This window comes from Lithobates pipiens, unplaced genomic scaffold (genome assembly GCF_037356315.1).
Source record: "Lithobates pipiens isolate NorthernLeopardFrog02 unplaced genomic scaffold, aLitPip1_a1.2 Scaffold_22, whole genome shotgun sequence".
NCBI lineage: Eukaryota > Metazoa > Chordata > Amphibia > Anura > Ranidae > Lithobates > Lithobates pipiens.
The window spans coordinates 157,070,580-157,088,279 of NW_027507784.1; the positions used below are offsets into that span (position 1 = coordinate 157,070,580).

Here is a 17,700-nt window from a genome sequence, read left to right on the forward strand (position 1 = left end):
CCCTGGCTATCCCCCCCTTCAATCCATCATGAATGCTGCTGCCAGACTCATCCATCTTACCAATCACTCTATGTCTGGTACTCCTCTCTGTCAATCCCTCCACTGGCTTCCACTGACCCAACTATTTAAATTCAAAATACTAACAACAACTTACAAAGCCATCCACAATTTAGCCCCCAGCTACATCACTAGCCTAGTCTCAAAATACCAACCTAATGGTTCTCTTCATTCCTCTCAAGCCCTCTTACTCTTTAGCTCCCTTGTCACCTCCTCTTTTGCTCACCTCCAGGACTTTTCCAGAGCCTTTCCAATCCTATGGAACTCCTTACCCCAATCTGTCCAATTATCTCTTTCTCTATTAGCTTTTAGATGATCCCTGAAAAACCCTCCTCTTCAGAGAAGCCTATCCTACCCACACCTAACAAGTTCATCCCCCACAGCTATTACCTTTTATTTTACTTGACACTCCCTTCTAGAATATAAGCTCTAATGAGCAGGGCCCCCTGATTCCTTCTGTATTAAATGGTATTGTAACTGTACTGTCTGCCCTCATGTTATAAAGCACTGCACAAATTGTTGGCGCTATATAAATCCTATATAATAATAATAATAAATAATATCAGTTGTAAAAAATCATATATTGGTAGTTGTTAGTAAATAGCCAGTCAAAAAGCCCTACAAATAGGTATTGTAAATTATAGGACTAGGCTGTGGGTATGAGCATTTTATTTTCTTAAAGAGGTTGTAAACCCTTGTGGTTTTTCACCTTAATGCATTCTATGCATGACCCCCCCTCCCTTTACTCACCTGAACCCAGTCTTTCCAGTGCCGAGAGCAAGCACACCAGCTCCAGCTGGTGTCTCGTGTCATGATTTGATAGATTGATCGCAGCGCAGCCATTGGCTCCTGCTGCTGTCAATCAAACCCAATAAAACAGGAGCTGGGGGCGTGGCCCAGTCCTGCTGTCTGTGTCAATAGACACGGGAGTGCACCTGCTCGAGTGCCGGAGGAAGGATGCTTCTCGGACAGGGCACTCGAGAAGAGGAGGAGCCAGGAGCACTGTTACGGGACCCCAGAAGAGGAGGATCAGGGCCACTCTGTGCAAAACCAACTGCACAGAGGAGGTAAGAATTACCTTTTTTTTTTTTTTTTAAACAAAGGTTTAGTTACCCTTTAAGGATCACCAGACGCCAGAACGTGTGTTTATTTCTCTTCTTGATAAACAACACTTTTCTTGATTAAAAAAATGTAGATTTTCCCTCAACTTGTTTGAGTGCTTGGAAAGATTAAACTTAACTGATTATCTTAATGACTACAGGCTTGGATTGTGTAGAAGTCAGTGCTATTGAATAAACGTAATGGTTGCCAACATTAGCGTTTAGCATGAGTTTTGTTTTATGGTATATGGTTGAACTGTGTTTGCCGTTTTTATAATGCAACTTAAAACGTGGGTTTTAAAAAAAAAACAATATTAATTTGCTGCAAGTTTATCTAAGAGCCATTATACCGTATTTTTTGGTCGGTAGAAGATGGTCATAGTGATTTGGATGCCTTACACAAATGTCATCTGAGAGTATCCCAAGGCTGCTTTACTAGGCACAACCAACTGGCATTTTGTCCATAGACATACTGGGAGCACCTTGAAATTAGCGGTCTTGCAAAGGTAATCCAGCCAATTCACTTATCTTACTGCCCTGAAAAGATTTGAAAGGTCTAAATTGATGATAATGGTGATGGTGGTGGTAGAAATTGTGATCAAAATGTGAAATATGTATAGTATAACTATTTAGATGGAAAATACATTACCAGCAAATATAATTTTTAATTATTGCACAGTATTACTGTACTTACAGTAATTTTCCATATTTCTCTGAGTCTATATCCATGGAAATAGAGGTTCTGGGACTAATTTTACTCTAGGGTAGAGGTACCAAATAAACATTTAGGCTCCCAGCAGCTGTCAGGTAAATTGCTACATTGTAAAATTGTAAACATTATCTGGAAAGGAGCTATAAAATGTGATAAATGAAATGTACAAGATTTATCAGAATGAGTCATACTCATTTAAACTGAATGCCAAGAGACAAGTTAGAATGTATAAAAAAAAGTAAAATTTCACTGTGCACAAATATCAAGGGACAGCTTAAGTTAGATGAAGCTTTATCCGTTTAACAAGCTCTGCTCATTTTAATAATAATACATTTCTGATGCTCTTTGCCTCTGTGGTATTTATGAGTTGAATTAATGTTTAAATTAAGGAAAATAAAAAAATAACTGTATTCCTCCCAGGGCATAAAGGTCCACATCATGTAGTGTCTATATCAGGCACTCCTGTTCTGATGAAAGGGTTAACATGGAAGCAAGCCAAGACTTTCACATACCGGACTTTATTAACCAGATATAAACATTAATTTCATTTGTTTCAATTTACTTGTCAGTTCTTTAACTGCATTCCAATAACTGGTGCTGCCTCTCATATTAGGGAAGGTGATAAAGCAATTGAGAGCTAACAGGCACTATGGGAATTGCCTTGTATATGAATGTTGACTGAAGATACTTAGGTATGTATAGCAAGAAGGCAAGAGATGGCTGTACGGGCAACTGAGGAGTCATTATGTGTATAGGAAATTACATCCTGAAACCTGTTATTTCTCTATGAACTGTGTGTTTGGGAAGATTTTAGGATTTTAGAGCCTTAAGCTAGATTTAAATCAATATTTGTCTTTCAGTAGATTTTAAACACTTCTTCGAAAAAAATTATATTGCTGAATATACTGTATGTAGTTATGTATTAGTACAATACCCAAGAGTAAGATTTGTTTTTCCTTTTTTATTTAACGTATTTCTAGAACTGATACTAGCTAGTGTTTGTTACTTTCTTAGTCCACTTTTCAGCAGTTCAGAATCAGCTACTCCTGGGAGGAACATGTGCATATGTCTGCTATAAATATAATTGCTCTCTAAGGTGAATGGTGATGTCAATATTCACTGACAACTCAAATCCTACTTGTAGCTTCTTCCAGACAAAACATGTAGAGAGGCAGGCAAGGTGGGGAATACCCATACATACAATCGCATAAAGCTAGCTCTAATAATTGGATATTAGAAAAAATATATATATATATTTGTTTGTATTAACTAAAAATGTTCCTGTACACAAATCTCTTTAATCCATTTTAATTTATTGGACATTAAGGGGTTTATTTACTAAAGCTAGAGAGAGCAAAATTATTCTCAATTCTGCAGAGAAACCAATCAGCTTCCAGGTTTTATTGCTAAAGTTTAATTAAACAAGCTGAGGTTTAGAAGCTGCTCTCTGCAGAATTGTGACTAAGTTTGCACTAGCTTTCATAAATAAACCCCTAAGTAACCATTTTATCTAAATCCTAATTGTGTAGTCATTGTGTCTTCCATCTTGTTTTGTAGTGTTCTGCTTAATAATATAACTCAGGTAATGGGCGGTGTGGAGAAAACAAAACTAAGAAGAAAGAGATCAACAACTGACTATGTCTACACCAAATATCACCCAATGGAAGATGTAAGAAAAGGATTTAGTGTTATACTATTTTTCTTCTGAAGTGTTTTCATGTACAGAGTTCCTTTAATATTTAATTCCATACCTTGGAAACCATTGTAAATGTGGAAGTTTACAATTACATGGATGACCTATTGAATAGGCTTTCAGAAAATAGTGAACATTGAACATGAACCATAAACCAAGCAAATATTGACTAATAATATTACCTACAAAAAGTCCAATATTAAATGTTTAGGCTTTTAAAAATGTTTGTACACTCTACATCGGGGTGGGTAAATAATTTTCCCAAGGGGCCACATGAGAAACTGAGACTTGTGTAGAGGGTCTAAGCAAAGGTTAGTGTGTAATAAAAGAAGATATTTTGATTTAATCAGCAGCCTTAGGGGAGCAACATTGGACTGGGAAGGTCCGCAAGTATGGAAACATATAGAAAACAAACAACTGGTGCTAGGAATAATAGGTACAACTGCTAATGAAATAGTGTGCACACTCATAATTATTAGAAGCAGTAGCAAAGAAATGTCCTTTGCTGATCTGCAGGTCCCAATTTTGGTGTAGGGCAGGCTGGTAAAAGAAATGAGAGAGCTGACAGGTACAGGGGTTATCTGCCATTCTGATTGCCAATGTGTGACTAACAACCTCGGGAATATCCCATCCCAATGCACTGCTCTAGACTTGCTCTTCCATTTGATTTCTGGGTGCAGGTCCAAGAAGCCCGCTCTTGGTTATCATCAGATGAAAAAAAAGAATAAGAACCACACTCCAATCTGTGCTCTACTGAGTTACTTTGTTGGATCATCCATAATAGATATACAACCATAGTGTCACCATCCAAAGAAACCAACTCTCCCTTAACAGGTTTCACCACAATGTGACTTGATCACAGCTCAGGGAGATAACTGGCAGAGCTGCAAGCACTGATTTAAAGGAGAGAGCCTGAGATCGGTACAGTGGGGATTTATGCAGATCCTGACCTGAAATGAACAGGTGCACAGCTCCTTTGCTTTGCAGCAGACAGGCGCTTAGCACAGGAAGAGAGCATTGGAATGTCTCCTAAGGAACTCTCTCCTGCCAGAACTGTGCCTCCCCACTACAGCCTGGCCCGCTACAGCCAATCAGCTGTTCAGGCTCTCTCCTTCCATTTTTGGCAGCTATCCTCCTGGACAACTCTCAGCATGTCTGTCTAAGCCTGTCAACTTCCTCAGTGATGAAGTTGACAGGCTCAGAGAGGCATGCTAACAGCATATTGGGCTGGACTGGAACAGCCAAAGGGCCAGGTATGGTATTGCACAGGTCTGCTCTACATTATAATATACTGTATATGAAAATTACAGTACAAGCTTGTTTTTTGGCTGTCTCTAATAGTACATGGGAGAATGGATAGTACCAAGGATACTGGTGAACCTTCCATGCCACCAGGAATAGCAAACAACTGTAGTGCATGAACAAGGTAATTGGTTAGAGCAGGTGGCAAAGAGGTAGGCATATAAATACAAGAACAGGTCACTACAACCAGGAAAGAAAAGGTGGATTACTAAAGCTCACAGACGCTGTGATGAAGAGCTAGAATAGGGAATAGCACGTTGTAGGTCTTCTATGAAAGGTGAGTGGGAGTCTCCAGCTTGTGATGGAATCGCATAACTGACAGTTCACTATACTTCTGCACTGTCCCACCTGGGAAAGCTTCTGTTATGTTTTGTCCCAAAGTCCAGCTATAGCATATTCATACCCTTGCAGTTAAACTAATTTAAATGATTTATTGTGTTCAAAATGTGCTCTCTTGCATTTATTAATAAAATGCAGTATGTACGGTACATTGTTTTGTTTTACTGTTGTGTGAGGACAAAGAACCCTTTTAGCTGCGATGAGCATCTCAGTAAGCCAGACTGGATTAGCAAGTTTTCATATGGAGCCTTTGAAAGGTGACCTTAGTTAAGGATTTGATCTAAAGTATTTATGTTCAGTTTATGGAGAGTACATCAATGTATTGCATCACAACACCTATTAACATTATTAACATAAAATCTATTGTTAGTGTGTAAGCATGAGCATGGTTAAATACAGAAACCTACTGTTCTATGCCATACCTTGAACACAGGTCTAGAGACAATTCCCGAAAATCCAAGAGAATGTTGTACATATGAAATGATCTACATCCCAACAATTAAATGCCATTATTAGTGTTTTTTAAAAATCCAAGAACATACAGCTGAATATCAATGAAATATAGTAGTCGAGCACTTTCTCTGAAATAACAAGTTAGATAACAATTTGCATTCTGGGCATAGTCCTTTCTTGAGCCAATCGCTACCCACACTCCACTTGTATAACACTGGTAAAACAGAAGCAGACACGTGAGTCATATTTAACCTCTATCTACTGTGACGTAATTGGTTAAGGCAGACAACAATCTTATATCCTTGCGTTCAAATTTCCATGTATATATAGTCTCTAATTTGTCTGCTAACCTCATTGTAGGGAGGGTCCCGCATTCGACTCGAACATCGGGTGTTCCAAACATTATGGGGCGTTCTCAGCAAATTCGAGATTGCATTGCATTGATGTCTGATGATTGGCCAAAGCACGCACCTGAACTGCATGCTTTGGCCAATCACAGTGCACTCTGGTGTTAGAGCCATGATTGGCCAAAGGCCAGTGGGTCCGTTGGGTGGCGTGATTGACAATGGATTTACATTGTGGGACAATATATTTATTTATTTTAATAAAGGAATTGTCAAAAACTGTCTTTTGGCGTTTTCATGCTTTTTTTTTGGTGAATGGGTGTGGGGTACCCCCTACCCATTCACATGGGGGGCAGGATCTGGGGGCCCCCTTGTTAAAATAGGGCTTCCAGATTCTGATAAGGTCCCCACCCACAGACCCCCACAACCACCAGACAAGGATTGAGGGCATGTGGGCTGGTATGGTTTAGGAGGGAGTAGGTGCTTGCTCACCCACCCTATCCTGTCCTCCAGGCTGCATGCTCGGACAAAGGTCATGGATTTTGGGGTGACCCCATGGTAATTTTTTTTTTAAACTTTGGCATGGAGTTCCCCTTAAAATCCATACCAGATCCAAAGAACCTGATATGGATTTTGGGGTGGGCCCCACGCAGTTTTTTTAAAATTTTGGCATGGATTTCCCCTTAATATCCATAGCAATTTTGAATGACATTTTATCCTTTAGAAATTAAATGTTCCTGCGGGACTGTAAAACACATCAGACAGATGCTCCACTTTACAGGCAGACTAAGGGGACCCCCCCCCCCAGGCATGATATGTAACCACTTCAGCCCCAGAGGATTTGGCTGCTCAATGACCAGAGCACTTTTTAAATTTGGCACTGTGCTGCTTTAACTTGTAATTGCGCGGTCATGCAATGTTGTACTCAAACAAAATTTGCATCCTTTTTTTTCCCACAAATAGAGCTTTCTTTTGAGGGTATTTGATTGCCTCTGCAATTTTTATATTTTGCAATATAAACAGAAAAAGACCAAAAATTTTGCAAAACAATTTAATTTTCTACTTTTTGTTATAAAAAAATCAAATAAACTAAATTTTAGTCATACATTTAGGCCAAAATGTATTCAGCCACCTGTCTTTGGTAAAAAAAAAAGTCAATAAATGTATATGTACATGTATATGTGCAAAAGTTATAGCGTCTACAAATTAGGGTACATTTTGTGGAATTTACGCAGCTTTTAGTCTATAACTTCCTATCTCAATTCTTGAGGTGTTGAAATGGCAGGGCAGTACAACCCCCCCAAATGCCCCCATTTTGGAAAGTAGACACCCCAAGTAAATTGCTGAGAGGCATGTTGAGCCCATTGAATATTTAATTTTTTTGTCACAAGTGATTGAAAAATTAAAAAATATATATATACACAAAGTTGTCACTAAATGATATATTGCTCACATGTGCCATGGTTATATGTGGAATTACACCCCAAAATACATTCTGCTGCTTCTCCTGAGTATGGGAATACCACTTGTGTGAGACTTTTTGGGAGCCTAGCCGTGTACAGGACCCCGAAAACCAATTACCGCCTTCAGGCTTTCTAAGGGCGTAAAATGGGGATTTTACTTCCTCACTACCTATCACTGTTTCGGAAGCCATGAAATGTCATGATAGCAGAAAAACCCCACAAATGACCCCATTTTGGAAAGAAAACACTTCAAGCTATTTGCTGAGAGGCATGTTGGGCCCATTTCGCTACAAGTTTCGAGAAAATAAATTATTATTTTTTATTTTTATTTTAAACAAAGTTGTCACTAAATTATATTTTGTTCAAACATGGCATGGTTATATGTGGAATTACACCCCAAAATACATTCTGCTGCTTCTCCTGAGTATGGGGATACCACTAGGGATGGGTGAATGGTTCAACCTGAGCATAAGTTGAGGCCGAACTTTGGTTGTTCGGATGGTCTGCGAACAACGAACAATATGCGGTGTTCGGGGCAAATTCAAAAGCCGCCGGAACATCGTTAAAGTCTATGGGAAAGTAACATGACAAATCAAAAGTATTCATTTTAAAGGCTTATATACAAGTTATTGTCATAAAAAGTGTTTGGGGACCTGGGTCCTGCCCCAGGGGACATGTATCAATGCAAAAAAAAGTTTTAAAAACGTCTCTTTTTTCGGGAGCAGTGATTTTAATAATGCTTAAAATTAAACAATAAAACTTAACTGAAATATTCCTTTAAATTTCATACCTGGGGGTGACTATAATATGCCTGTAAAGTGGTGCATTTTTCCTGTGTTTAGAACAGTCCCTGCACAAAATGTAATTTCTAGTGGCTATAATGAATTGTCGGATCCCGTTAATACAGATAAAAGTCATTGAAAAAAAATGGCATGGGATCCCCTCCAGTCCATTAACAGGCCAGGAATATTAAGGGGAAACTCTGAACCAAAATGTAAAAAAAAAAAAATTGGCCCTTCAGGTCTGGTATGGATATGGCCAATTATTTTTTTTTAAATGGTGTAGGGGTCCCCTCAAAATCCATACCAGACCCTTCAGGTCTGGTATGGATTTTAAGGGGAACCCTGCGCCAAAATTAAAGAAAAAATGGCGTGGGGTCCCCCCAAAAATCCATACCAGACCCTTATCTGAGCACGCAACTGGCAGGCCACAGGAAAAGAGGGGGGTGAGAGAGGGACCCCCCTCCTCAACCGTACCAGGCCACATGCCCTCAACATAGGGAGGGTGCTTTGGGGTGGCCCCCCAAAGCACCTTGTCCCTATGTGGATGGGGACAAGGGCCTCATCCCCACAACCGCAGGGGTTGTGGGGGTCTGTGGGCGGTGGGCTTATCGGAATCTGGAAGCCCCCTTTAACAAGGGGACCCCCAGATCCTGGCCCCCCTGTTTGAAATGGTAACGGGTACATTGTAACTGTACCATTTCACAAAAAAAGTGTCAAAATGTTAAAAAAAAAAAAACAAGACACAACTTGGGACAAGTCCTTTATTAAAAAATAAAAATGACCCACAAAGTCTATTGATCTTCTTCTATGGCTCCTCCGACGGACCGAAAAAAAAAAAGCCACCGATCCACCTAGCAGATGACAGTTCTTATATAACTGAGGGCGGGGCCACACGGTGACGTACCCGGATGACGCCGCCCCCCTCTGACACCACAGGGAAGCCATTGGGAAGTCCCTGTGCATCAGAGGGGGGGCGGGGCCACCCAAGTATGTAAACGGGTGGTCCACCCCCTCTGACGCCACTGGGAAGCCATTGGGAAGTCCCCGTGCTTCAGAGGGGGCGTGGTCACCCGGGTACGTCCCAGCGTGGCTCCGCCCTCATGTATATAAGAATTTCACCTGCGAGGATGCGTCAGGTGGCGGATCGTGGCCTTTTTTTTGTTATGTTCCGTCGGCAGAGCCATAGAAGAAGATGAATGGACTTTCTGGCACATTTTTATTTTTTTATTCTTTAATAAAGGATTCGTCCCAAGTTGTTAACATTTTGACACTTTTTTTTGTGAACCGGTACGGGTACAATGGTACCATTTCAAACAGGGGGGGGGGGCCTGGATCTGAGGGTCCCCTTATTAAAGCGGGCTTCCATATTCCGATAAGCCCCCTGCCCACAGACCCCCACAACCACCGGGCCAGGGTTGTGGGGATGAGGCCTCCATCAACATGTGGACAAGGTGCTTTGGGGGGCTACCCCAAAGCACCCTCTCCAAGTTGAGGGCATGTGGCCTGTTATGGTTCAGGAGTAGTGATGGCCGAACGGTTCGCCCGGCGGTCGTTTCGCGGCGAATTTCCGACATTCGCGGTCCGCACGTTCGAACGCCTTTTTCCGTCGTTCGCCGCGGCGGACTTACGTGTTTAATGTATACAAGAACTTTAACCTTTGGTGACACGTTTATCATGTGATACAGGACAGCCAATTGAGACATGACAGCACATGGACACTTGTACATTCCCCCTAACCTATAAATACACCCGATCCGGTGGCCATTTTACATTCTTTCTTCTGTTACGATAGGGACAGGTTCCTGTGTGGAGTAGGGAGAGATAAACCACTAGCTATTTGGTACACAAAAGTTCTTTTCAGGACTGGTATAGGTGTTAGGTGTTGATAGGTTTGCTGTGCTGCTGATTCTTGCAGCAGCCTGAGTGTCTTTTGTTAGTTTAGAGAAAGGGAAAGGACGGTGTATGCTACAGGGACAGCCAGATTAGTCTTTCATCATCATCATCATCATCATCATCATTAGCTGTTACTATCAAGGTCCACAAAAGAGCTGTTCCAGTAACCACTAATCGTTCTCTTTTTTTGCCAATTTGTATAGGGACAGGAAGGAAGCAGTGTTGTCAGGCAGTGAGGGTAATTTTAAAGACTTGCTGTTATTATTAGTTCCACAAAGGTTCTTTTCAGGACTGGTATCAGTGGTACAGTAATAGGCTTGTACATGTATAATATTCTTTCTTCCAAATATAGAAAGGATATTATACTTGACTGCTGCCCTTCTGCTGCAGTCTGCTAAACATTCACAACTCACTTGTTCCACAAAAGTTCTTATAAGGACTGGTAACTTGGTATAGGGTGCTACGGTACATAGGCTTGAGTGCGGTACAGTCTGCTGTTCTGTAAGGACCGCTATCGGTCCACAATAGATAGGGTTGACGTGCACCACTGCTGACCGCTGCCCTATACTGCAGCAGTCCTTCAGCGGTATAGGGACTGACGTACAGTCTGCTAATCACTAACACACAACCTGCTTGTTCCACAAAAGTTCTTATAAGGACTGGTAACTTGGTATAGGGTGCTACGGTACATAGGCTTGAGTGCGGTACAGTCTGCTGTTCTGTAAGGACCGCTATCGGTCCACAATAGATAGGGTTGACGTGCACCACTGCTGACCGCTGCCCTATACTGCAGCAGTCCTTCAGCGGTATAGGGACTGACGTACAGTCTGCTAAACACTAATACACAACCTGCTTGGTCCACAAAAGTTCTTATAAGGACTGGTAACTTGGTATAGGGTGCTACGGTACATAGGCTTGAGTGCGGTACAGTCTGCTGTTCTGTAAGGACCGCTATCGGTCCACAATAGATAGGGTTGACGTGCACCACTGCTGACCGCTCACCTATACTGCAGCAGTCCTTCAGCGGTATAGGGACTGACGTACAGTCTGCTAATCACTAACACACAACCTGCTTGTTCCACAAAAGTTCTTATAAGGACTGGTAACTTGGTATAGGGTGCTACGGTACATAGGCTTGAGTGCGGTACAGTCTGCTGTTCTGTAAGGACCGCTATCGGTCCACAATAGATAGGGTTGACGTGCACCACTGCTGACCGCTGCCCTATACTGCAGCAGTCCTTCAGCGGTATAGGGACTGACGTACAGTCTGCTAAACACTAATACACAACCTGCTTGGTCCACAAAAGTTCTTATAAGGACTGGTAACTTGGTATAGGGTGCTACGGTACATAGGCTTGAGTGCGGTACAGTCTGCTGTTCTGTAAGGACCGCTATAGGTCCACAATAGATAGGGTTGACGTGCACCACTGCTGACCGCTCACCTATACTGCAGCAGTCCTTCAGCGGTATAGGGACTAAGAGTTTTGTCACAGGGTCATTTAAAAAATGACATGCAGAGGAAGAGGCAGGCCCTTCCGCAGGGGTGGTAGGGGTAGGGCAGGAGCAACAGGCTTGAGCCAAAGTGGGAAGTTGCAGAAGGTGCGTTCAATTACTTTAAAGGATGCACCAGACTTGGTTGAGTGGCTCGCTCAGCCTTACTCTTCTGCACCCTCCTCATCCTCTCGATCTGCACCCTCTTCTTCACTCTCTGCTATGTGCACCCCCAAAGACACTACCACCAACAACACGACCACCACCACCACCACCACATACCTTCCGCTTGAGTCACTGGAATTATTTTCCGATCCATATCAAGAGGACATTTCTGATGCGCAGCCACTCTTGGTATTGGATCAGGAAGAGGAGGTAGCAACAAGCGCTACTCAGCAGTCTGACGCCAGTACCCAGATCAGCCCAAGGAGGAGGTTGGTCCCCGGTGTTGCTGCCTACTCCGAGATCTCTACTTATAGCGGTGGGGAAGGTGACGTTGATGATGACGTGTCTAGTGATGTCACGTGGGTGCCCACAAGAGAGGAAGAGGAGGGGAGTTCAGAGGGAGATATGGACCAGCAGATAGGGAGGAGAAGCAGCAATGACTTACATTGCACAGCAGGGACAAAGCAGACTGCAAATGTATCAGGAGCGAGTCATCGACCATGTACGGTCACATCTGGCGCTCCCAGGACACCGGCACATGGCTCCGCAGTGTGGGCTTTTTTTAACGTGTCCGCTGCTGACAATAGCGTTGCCATCTGCAATCTTTGCAGTCAACGCGTTAGTCGCGGTAAGCCCAATACTCACCTAGGGACGACCGCCTTAAGAAGGCACATGAGCAGCCATCACCGAGCCCAGTGGGAGCAACGGAACACACAAAGCCACACTGCAGGCTCTCACCGTCCAGCCTCGTCTTCTACTTCTCCTTCTCCTCTCTCCTCACAATTGTCCTCCACTCCACCTTCCATCACGCCAAGCTCACATTTTTCTGCAAAAAGGCAGGCTTCCGTGGGCCTAATGTTTGAGCGTAAAAAAATGATGATGCCGGATAACCCTCTTGCCCAACGGTTGGCGGCTGGCTTGTCAGAACTCATAGCCCGCCAACTACTGCCATATAAACTGGTGGACTCGGAGGCCTTTCGCAAATTTGTGGCCATTGGAACACCACAATGGAAGGTCCCAGGAAGGAAGTATTTCTCAGAGAAGGGCATCCCAGAGCTATATGGCCATGTTCAGCGGCAAGTGAATGTATCTCTGGCACACAGTGTCGGTGCCAAGATACATCTGACCACAGACACGTGGTCTAGCAAACACGGGCAGGGAAGGTATATCAGTTTTACTGCCCACTGGGTGAACCTTCTGACGGCCGTCAAGCATGTAACCCGTGGCACCCGTGTAGATTTGGTTTTACCGCCACGGATTGCATGCAGGCCTGACTCTTCTTCTCCTCCTCCTACTCCATCCTCCTCCCTCTCCTCCTCAGCTGCCTCCTCCTTTTCCGCTGCTAGCGTCTCTTCCACTGCACCGCCCAAGCTCCCCAGAACCTATTCCACATGCCAGGTGAGACGTTGCCATGCCGTGCTGCGTCTGTTGTGCCTGGAAGCAAAGAGCCACACTGGCCCGGCACTCCTTTCAGCTTTGCGTTCACAGGCAGATGAGTGGCTAACACCGCTCAATTTGACAGTTGGTAAAGTGGTGTGTGACAACGGTGCCAATCTGCTTAGCGCATTGAAACAGGGCAAAATCACGCACGTGCCGTGCATGGCACACGTCTTAAACTTGGTCGTGCAGCGATTCCTTGTCAAATACCCTGGGGTCCAGGACATCTTGCGGCAGGCAAGGAAAATCTCGGCCCATTTCAGAAGATCTTACACGGCCATGGCTCGCCTTGCTGACATTCAGCGGCGACACCATCTGCCGGTCAGACGTCTTATTTGCGATTGCCCGACGCGATGGAACTCAACCTTCTATATGCTTGATAGGCTGCTCCAGCAGAAACGTGCAGTTAACGTCTACCTGTATGAACTCTGCGAAAGAAACGGTTCTGGGGAGCTGGGTTTTTTTTCACCGCGCCAGTGGCTGCTCATGCGCGACACATGCAGACTTCTGCGGCCATTTGAGGAGATCACCAAACTGGTCAGTCGCAGCCATGGCGCCATCAGTGACATGGTACCTTATGCCTTCTTTCTGGAGCGTGCATTGCGTCGTGTCATTGATCAGGCTGTGGAGGAGCAGGAGCGGGAAGATGAGGAAGTCGCAATGCTGGATGAATTCCCAGGGGGGGCTACTCTATCTGAGACAAGTCAACAACAGGAGTCTGATGAGGAGTCAGAGGAGGATGGTGCCGGGGCGGATGAGCAGGAGCAAGAAGAGCATGCTTTAAACCTTTCTGGGATCCCTGTTGTGCGAGGATGGGGAGAGGAGAATGAAGAGGACGACATTATCCTGGATGATGAGCAGGAGCCAGGCCACCACACCGCTTCCACTTTAGTGCAAATGGGGGCCTTCATGCTCCAGTGTTTTAATAGGGACCCCCGTATAAAAAGCATGAGGGTCAAGGACCAGTACTGGGTGGCAACGTACTTAGACCCCCGGTACAAACACAAAATGGCGGAAATGTTACCGCCGTCGCAGAGGGCTGTCAGAATGCAGCACTTCCAGGCCTTGCTTCGAGAAATGCTGCATTCTGCTTTTGCGTGCGCTGGCAGAGGAGCAATTCCCACTCCCAGAGAAGGATTTGCGGGTACCAATCCAACAGCGCCTGCAAGAAGAGGCCGGTTTGAAGATGTGTTGGTGACTTCGGATATGAGGTCATTCTTTCAGCCGACCCATCGACAGGTGTCATCCGGATCCAGCATCAGGGAACGCCTAGACCGTCAGGTGTCCGACTACATTGGGTTAACGGCCGATGTGGACGCTCTGAGGAGTGATGAACCCCTAGACTACTGGGTGGGCAGGCTTGACCTCTGGCCAGAGCTTGCCCAATTTGCAATCGAACTGTTGGCTTGCCCCTCATCCAGTGTCCTGTCCGAAAGGACGTTCAGCGCAGCAGGGGGGATTGTGACCGATAAGCGTACTCGCCTAGCTCACCACAGTGTTAACTACCTCACATTTCTAAAAATGAATGAGGCATGGATCTCGGAGGAATTCAACACATGTGACCAGTAGACCATGTATATGTCTATAAACTATTTTTTTAATCAAGCACACAGACCTTCTTAATTCATTTGGCTCACTTCCTTGACCCAAAAAAGCACACCGTACTATATGCCCCTACCCTCCTCTTTGAAGAGGTTGAGCGGTGTCATATTTCTACTGGGGCTGCTTATGATATCCCTGTGCTGTGCTGACTTCCTCCTGGGGGTTCTTATTATGAGGGGATCACACCATCCCTGTGCTGTGCTGACTTCCTCCTGGGGCTGCTTACGGTGCTGCTGTCAGCGCTGTATGTCACGGTGCTGCTGTCAGCGCTGTATGTCACGGTGCTGCTGTCAGCGCTGTATGTCACGGTGCTGCTGTCAGCGCTGTATGTCACGGTGCTGCTGTCAGCGCTGTATGTCACGGTGCTGCTGTCAGCGCTGTATGTCACGGTGCTGCTGTCAGCGCTGTATGTCACGGTGCTGCTGTCAGCGCTGTATGTCACGGTGCTGCTGTCAGTGCTCTGTATTACGGTGCTGCTGTCAGATGCCTCTATCACGGTGCATGTGTCATTCCGGTATGTCACGCTGCTGGTGATCATCTCCTGCACCCTCTTCTTTGCCTACCCTGGTCCCTGACCTTCCCTCTCCTCCATTGCCTTCATTAGCTCCATAGTCCTGAATTGTTAGAACAATTTCCCAAATAAAATAAAAATGCTTGTAGTTATCGATCCCAAATTCACCTCATACATGTATTATGTCATTGTCCAGATGGTGGGACTACGTTTTACCCCCTAATAATTACCACGTGGCCGCAAATTCGACATGAAGGTTTGCAAAGTTCGCCTCCCATTGAAGTCAATGGGGCCCGCGGCGAACGTTCGGTTTCGCGAACGTTTGGGTCCGTTCGCATTTCGCGTTCGCGAAACGTCCCGTCGGAAGTTCGTCCATCACTATTCAGGAGCGGGGGCGCTTTCTAGTCCCCCTCTTTTCCTGCGGCCTGCCAGGTTGTGTGCTCAGATAATGGTCTGGTATGGATTTTTGGGAGGGCCCCCACGCTATTTAAAAAAAAAAAAATTGGTGTGGGTTTCCCCTCAAAATCCTTACCAGACCTAAAGGGCCGGGTATGGAATTTGGGGGACCCCACTCAATTTTTTTTTAATTTTGGTTCAGGGTTCCCCTGGTAATGGACTGGGGGGATCCCATGCCATTTTTTTCATTGACTTTTATCTGTATTGCCGGGACCCGACAATTCGTTATAGCTGCTAGTACTTTTAAATTACTTTTTTTCCATTAGAAATGTCATTTTGTGCAGGGACTGTTCTAAACACAGGAAAAATGCTCCACTTCACAGGCATACTATAGACACCCCCCAGGTATGAAATTTAAAGGAATATTTCACTTTTATTGTTTCACTTTAAGCATTATTGAAATCACTGCTCCCGAAAAAATGTAAATTTTAAAACTTTTCTTTGCATTGATACATGTCCCCTGGGGCAGGACCCGGATCCCCAAACACCTTTTATGACAATACCATGCATATAATCCTTTAAAATTAACACTTTTGATTTCATCCATAGACAATTCATTACAGCCACGAATACTTTTAAATGGCTTTTTTTTCCTTTAGAGATGTCATTTTGTGTAGGGACTGTTCTAAACACGGGAAACATGCGCCACTTTACAGACATACTATAGACACCCCCCCAGGTATGAAATTGAAAGGAATATTTCACTTTTATGGTTTCACATTAAGCATTATTGAAATCACTGCTCCCCAAAAAACTGCCATTTTTAAAACTTTTTTTGCATTGATACATGTCCCCTGGGGCAGGACCCAGGTCCCCAAACACTTTTTATAACCATAACTTGCATATTAACCCTTAAAATTAGCACTTTTGATTTTTCAAGTTCGTGTCCCATAGACTTTAATGGTGTTCACGTGTTCGAACTAATTTTTTGCCTGTTCGCATGTTCTGCTGCAAACCAAACCTCGCGGTGTTCAGTCCATCCCTAGATACCACACGTGTGGGACTTTTTGGCAGTTTAAGTGCGTACAAGACCCGAAAAACCATTCACCGCCTTCAGGCTTTCTAAGGGCGTATATTTTTTATTTCACTCCTCACTGCCTTTCACAGTTTCAGAGGCCACGAAATTCCCAGATAGCACAAAATCCCCCTAAATGACCCCATGTTGGAAAGTAGACACCTCAAGCTATTTGCTGAGAGGTATGTTGAGTATTTTGCAGATCTCGCTTTTTGTCACAAAGTTTTGAAAATGTAAAAAAGAAAAAAATATATATTTTCTTTCTTCATTTTCAAAAATAAATGAGAGCTGCAAAATACTCACCATGCCTCTTAGCAAATACCTTGGGGTGTCTACTTTCCAAAATGGGGTCATTTGGGGGGGGATTGATCTGGACATTTCAGGACCTCAGTAACTTTGATAGGTAGTGAGGAGTAAAATCACAATTTTACGCCTTTAGAAAGTCTGAAGGCAGTGCTTGATTTTTGGGGTCTTGTACGTGGCTAGGCTTCCAAAAAGTCTCACACATGTGGTATCCCCGTACTCAAGAGAAGCAGTAGAATGTATTTTGGGGTCTAATTGCACATATAACCATGGCATGTTTGAACAATATATCATTTAGTAACAACTTTGTGCAAAAAAAAAAAAGTCCTTTACAGGTTAACACTTTAATATTAGCAGAAGACCTCCTCTGTAAATCTACTGTCCTCAATCTGACCTTTGCGGTGATACTTCACATGCATGGTGCAATTTCTTTTTACATATGACACCAGACCGAAGCTTGCGTTTGCCTTTGCACGTGAGCATGGGAGGACAGGGGTGCTTTTTTTATTCTTTTTTTTATTTATTTTGCTTTATTTTATTTTTAAACTGTTCCTTTCCTTTTTTAAATCTTTTTTAAATTAT

General features: G+C 43.9%; 1 protein-coding gene across 2 annotated transcripts in view; it reads left to right on the forward strand.

Annotated features, from left to right (window-relative positions):
- CPO (carboxypeptidase O) overlaps nucleotides 1-17,700 on the forward strand; it is a 200,785-nt gene that overhangs the window by 109,220 nt on the left and 73,865 nt on the right. For both annotated transcript variants that reach the window (XM_077448499.1, XM_077448498.1), the window contains exon 5: nucleotides 3,427-3,538. In XM_077448499.1, coding sequence (XP_077304625.1) covers nucleotides 3,427-3,538 — 112 coding nt within the window. The remainder of the gene's footprint in view (nucleotides 1-3,426; nucleotides 3,539-17,700) is intronic.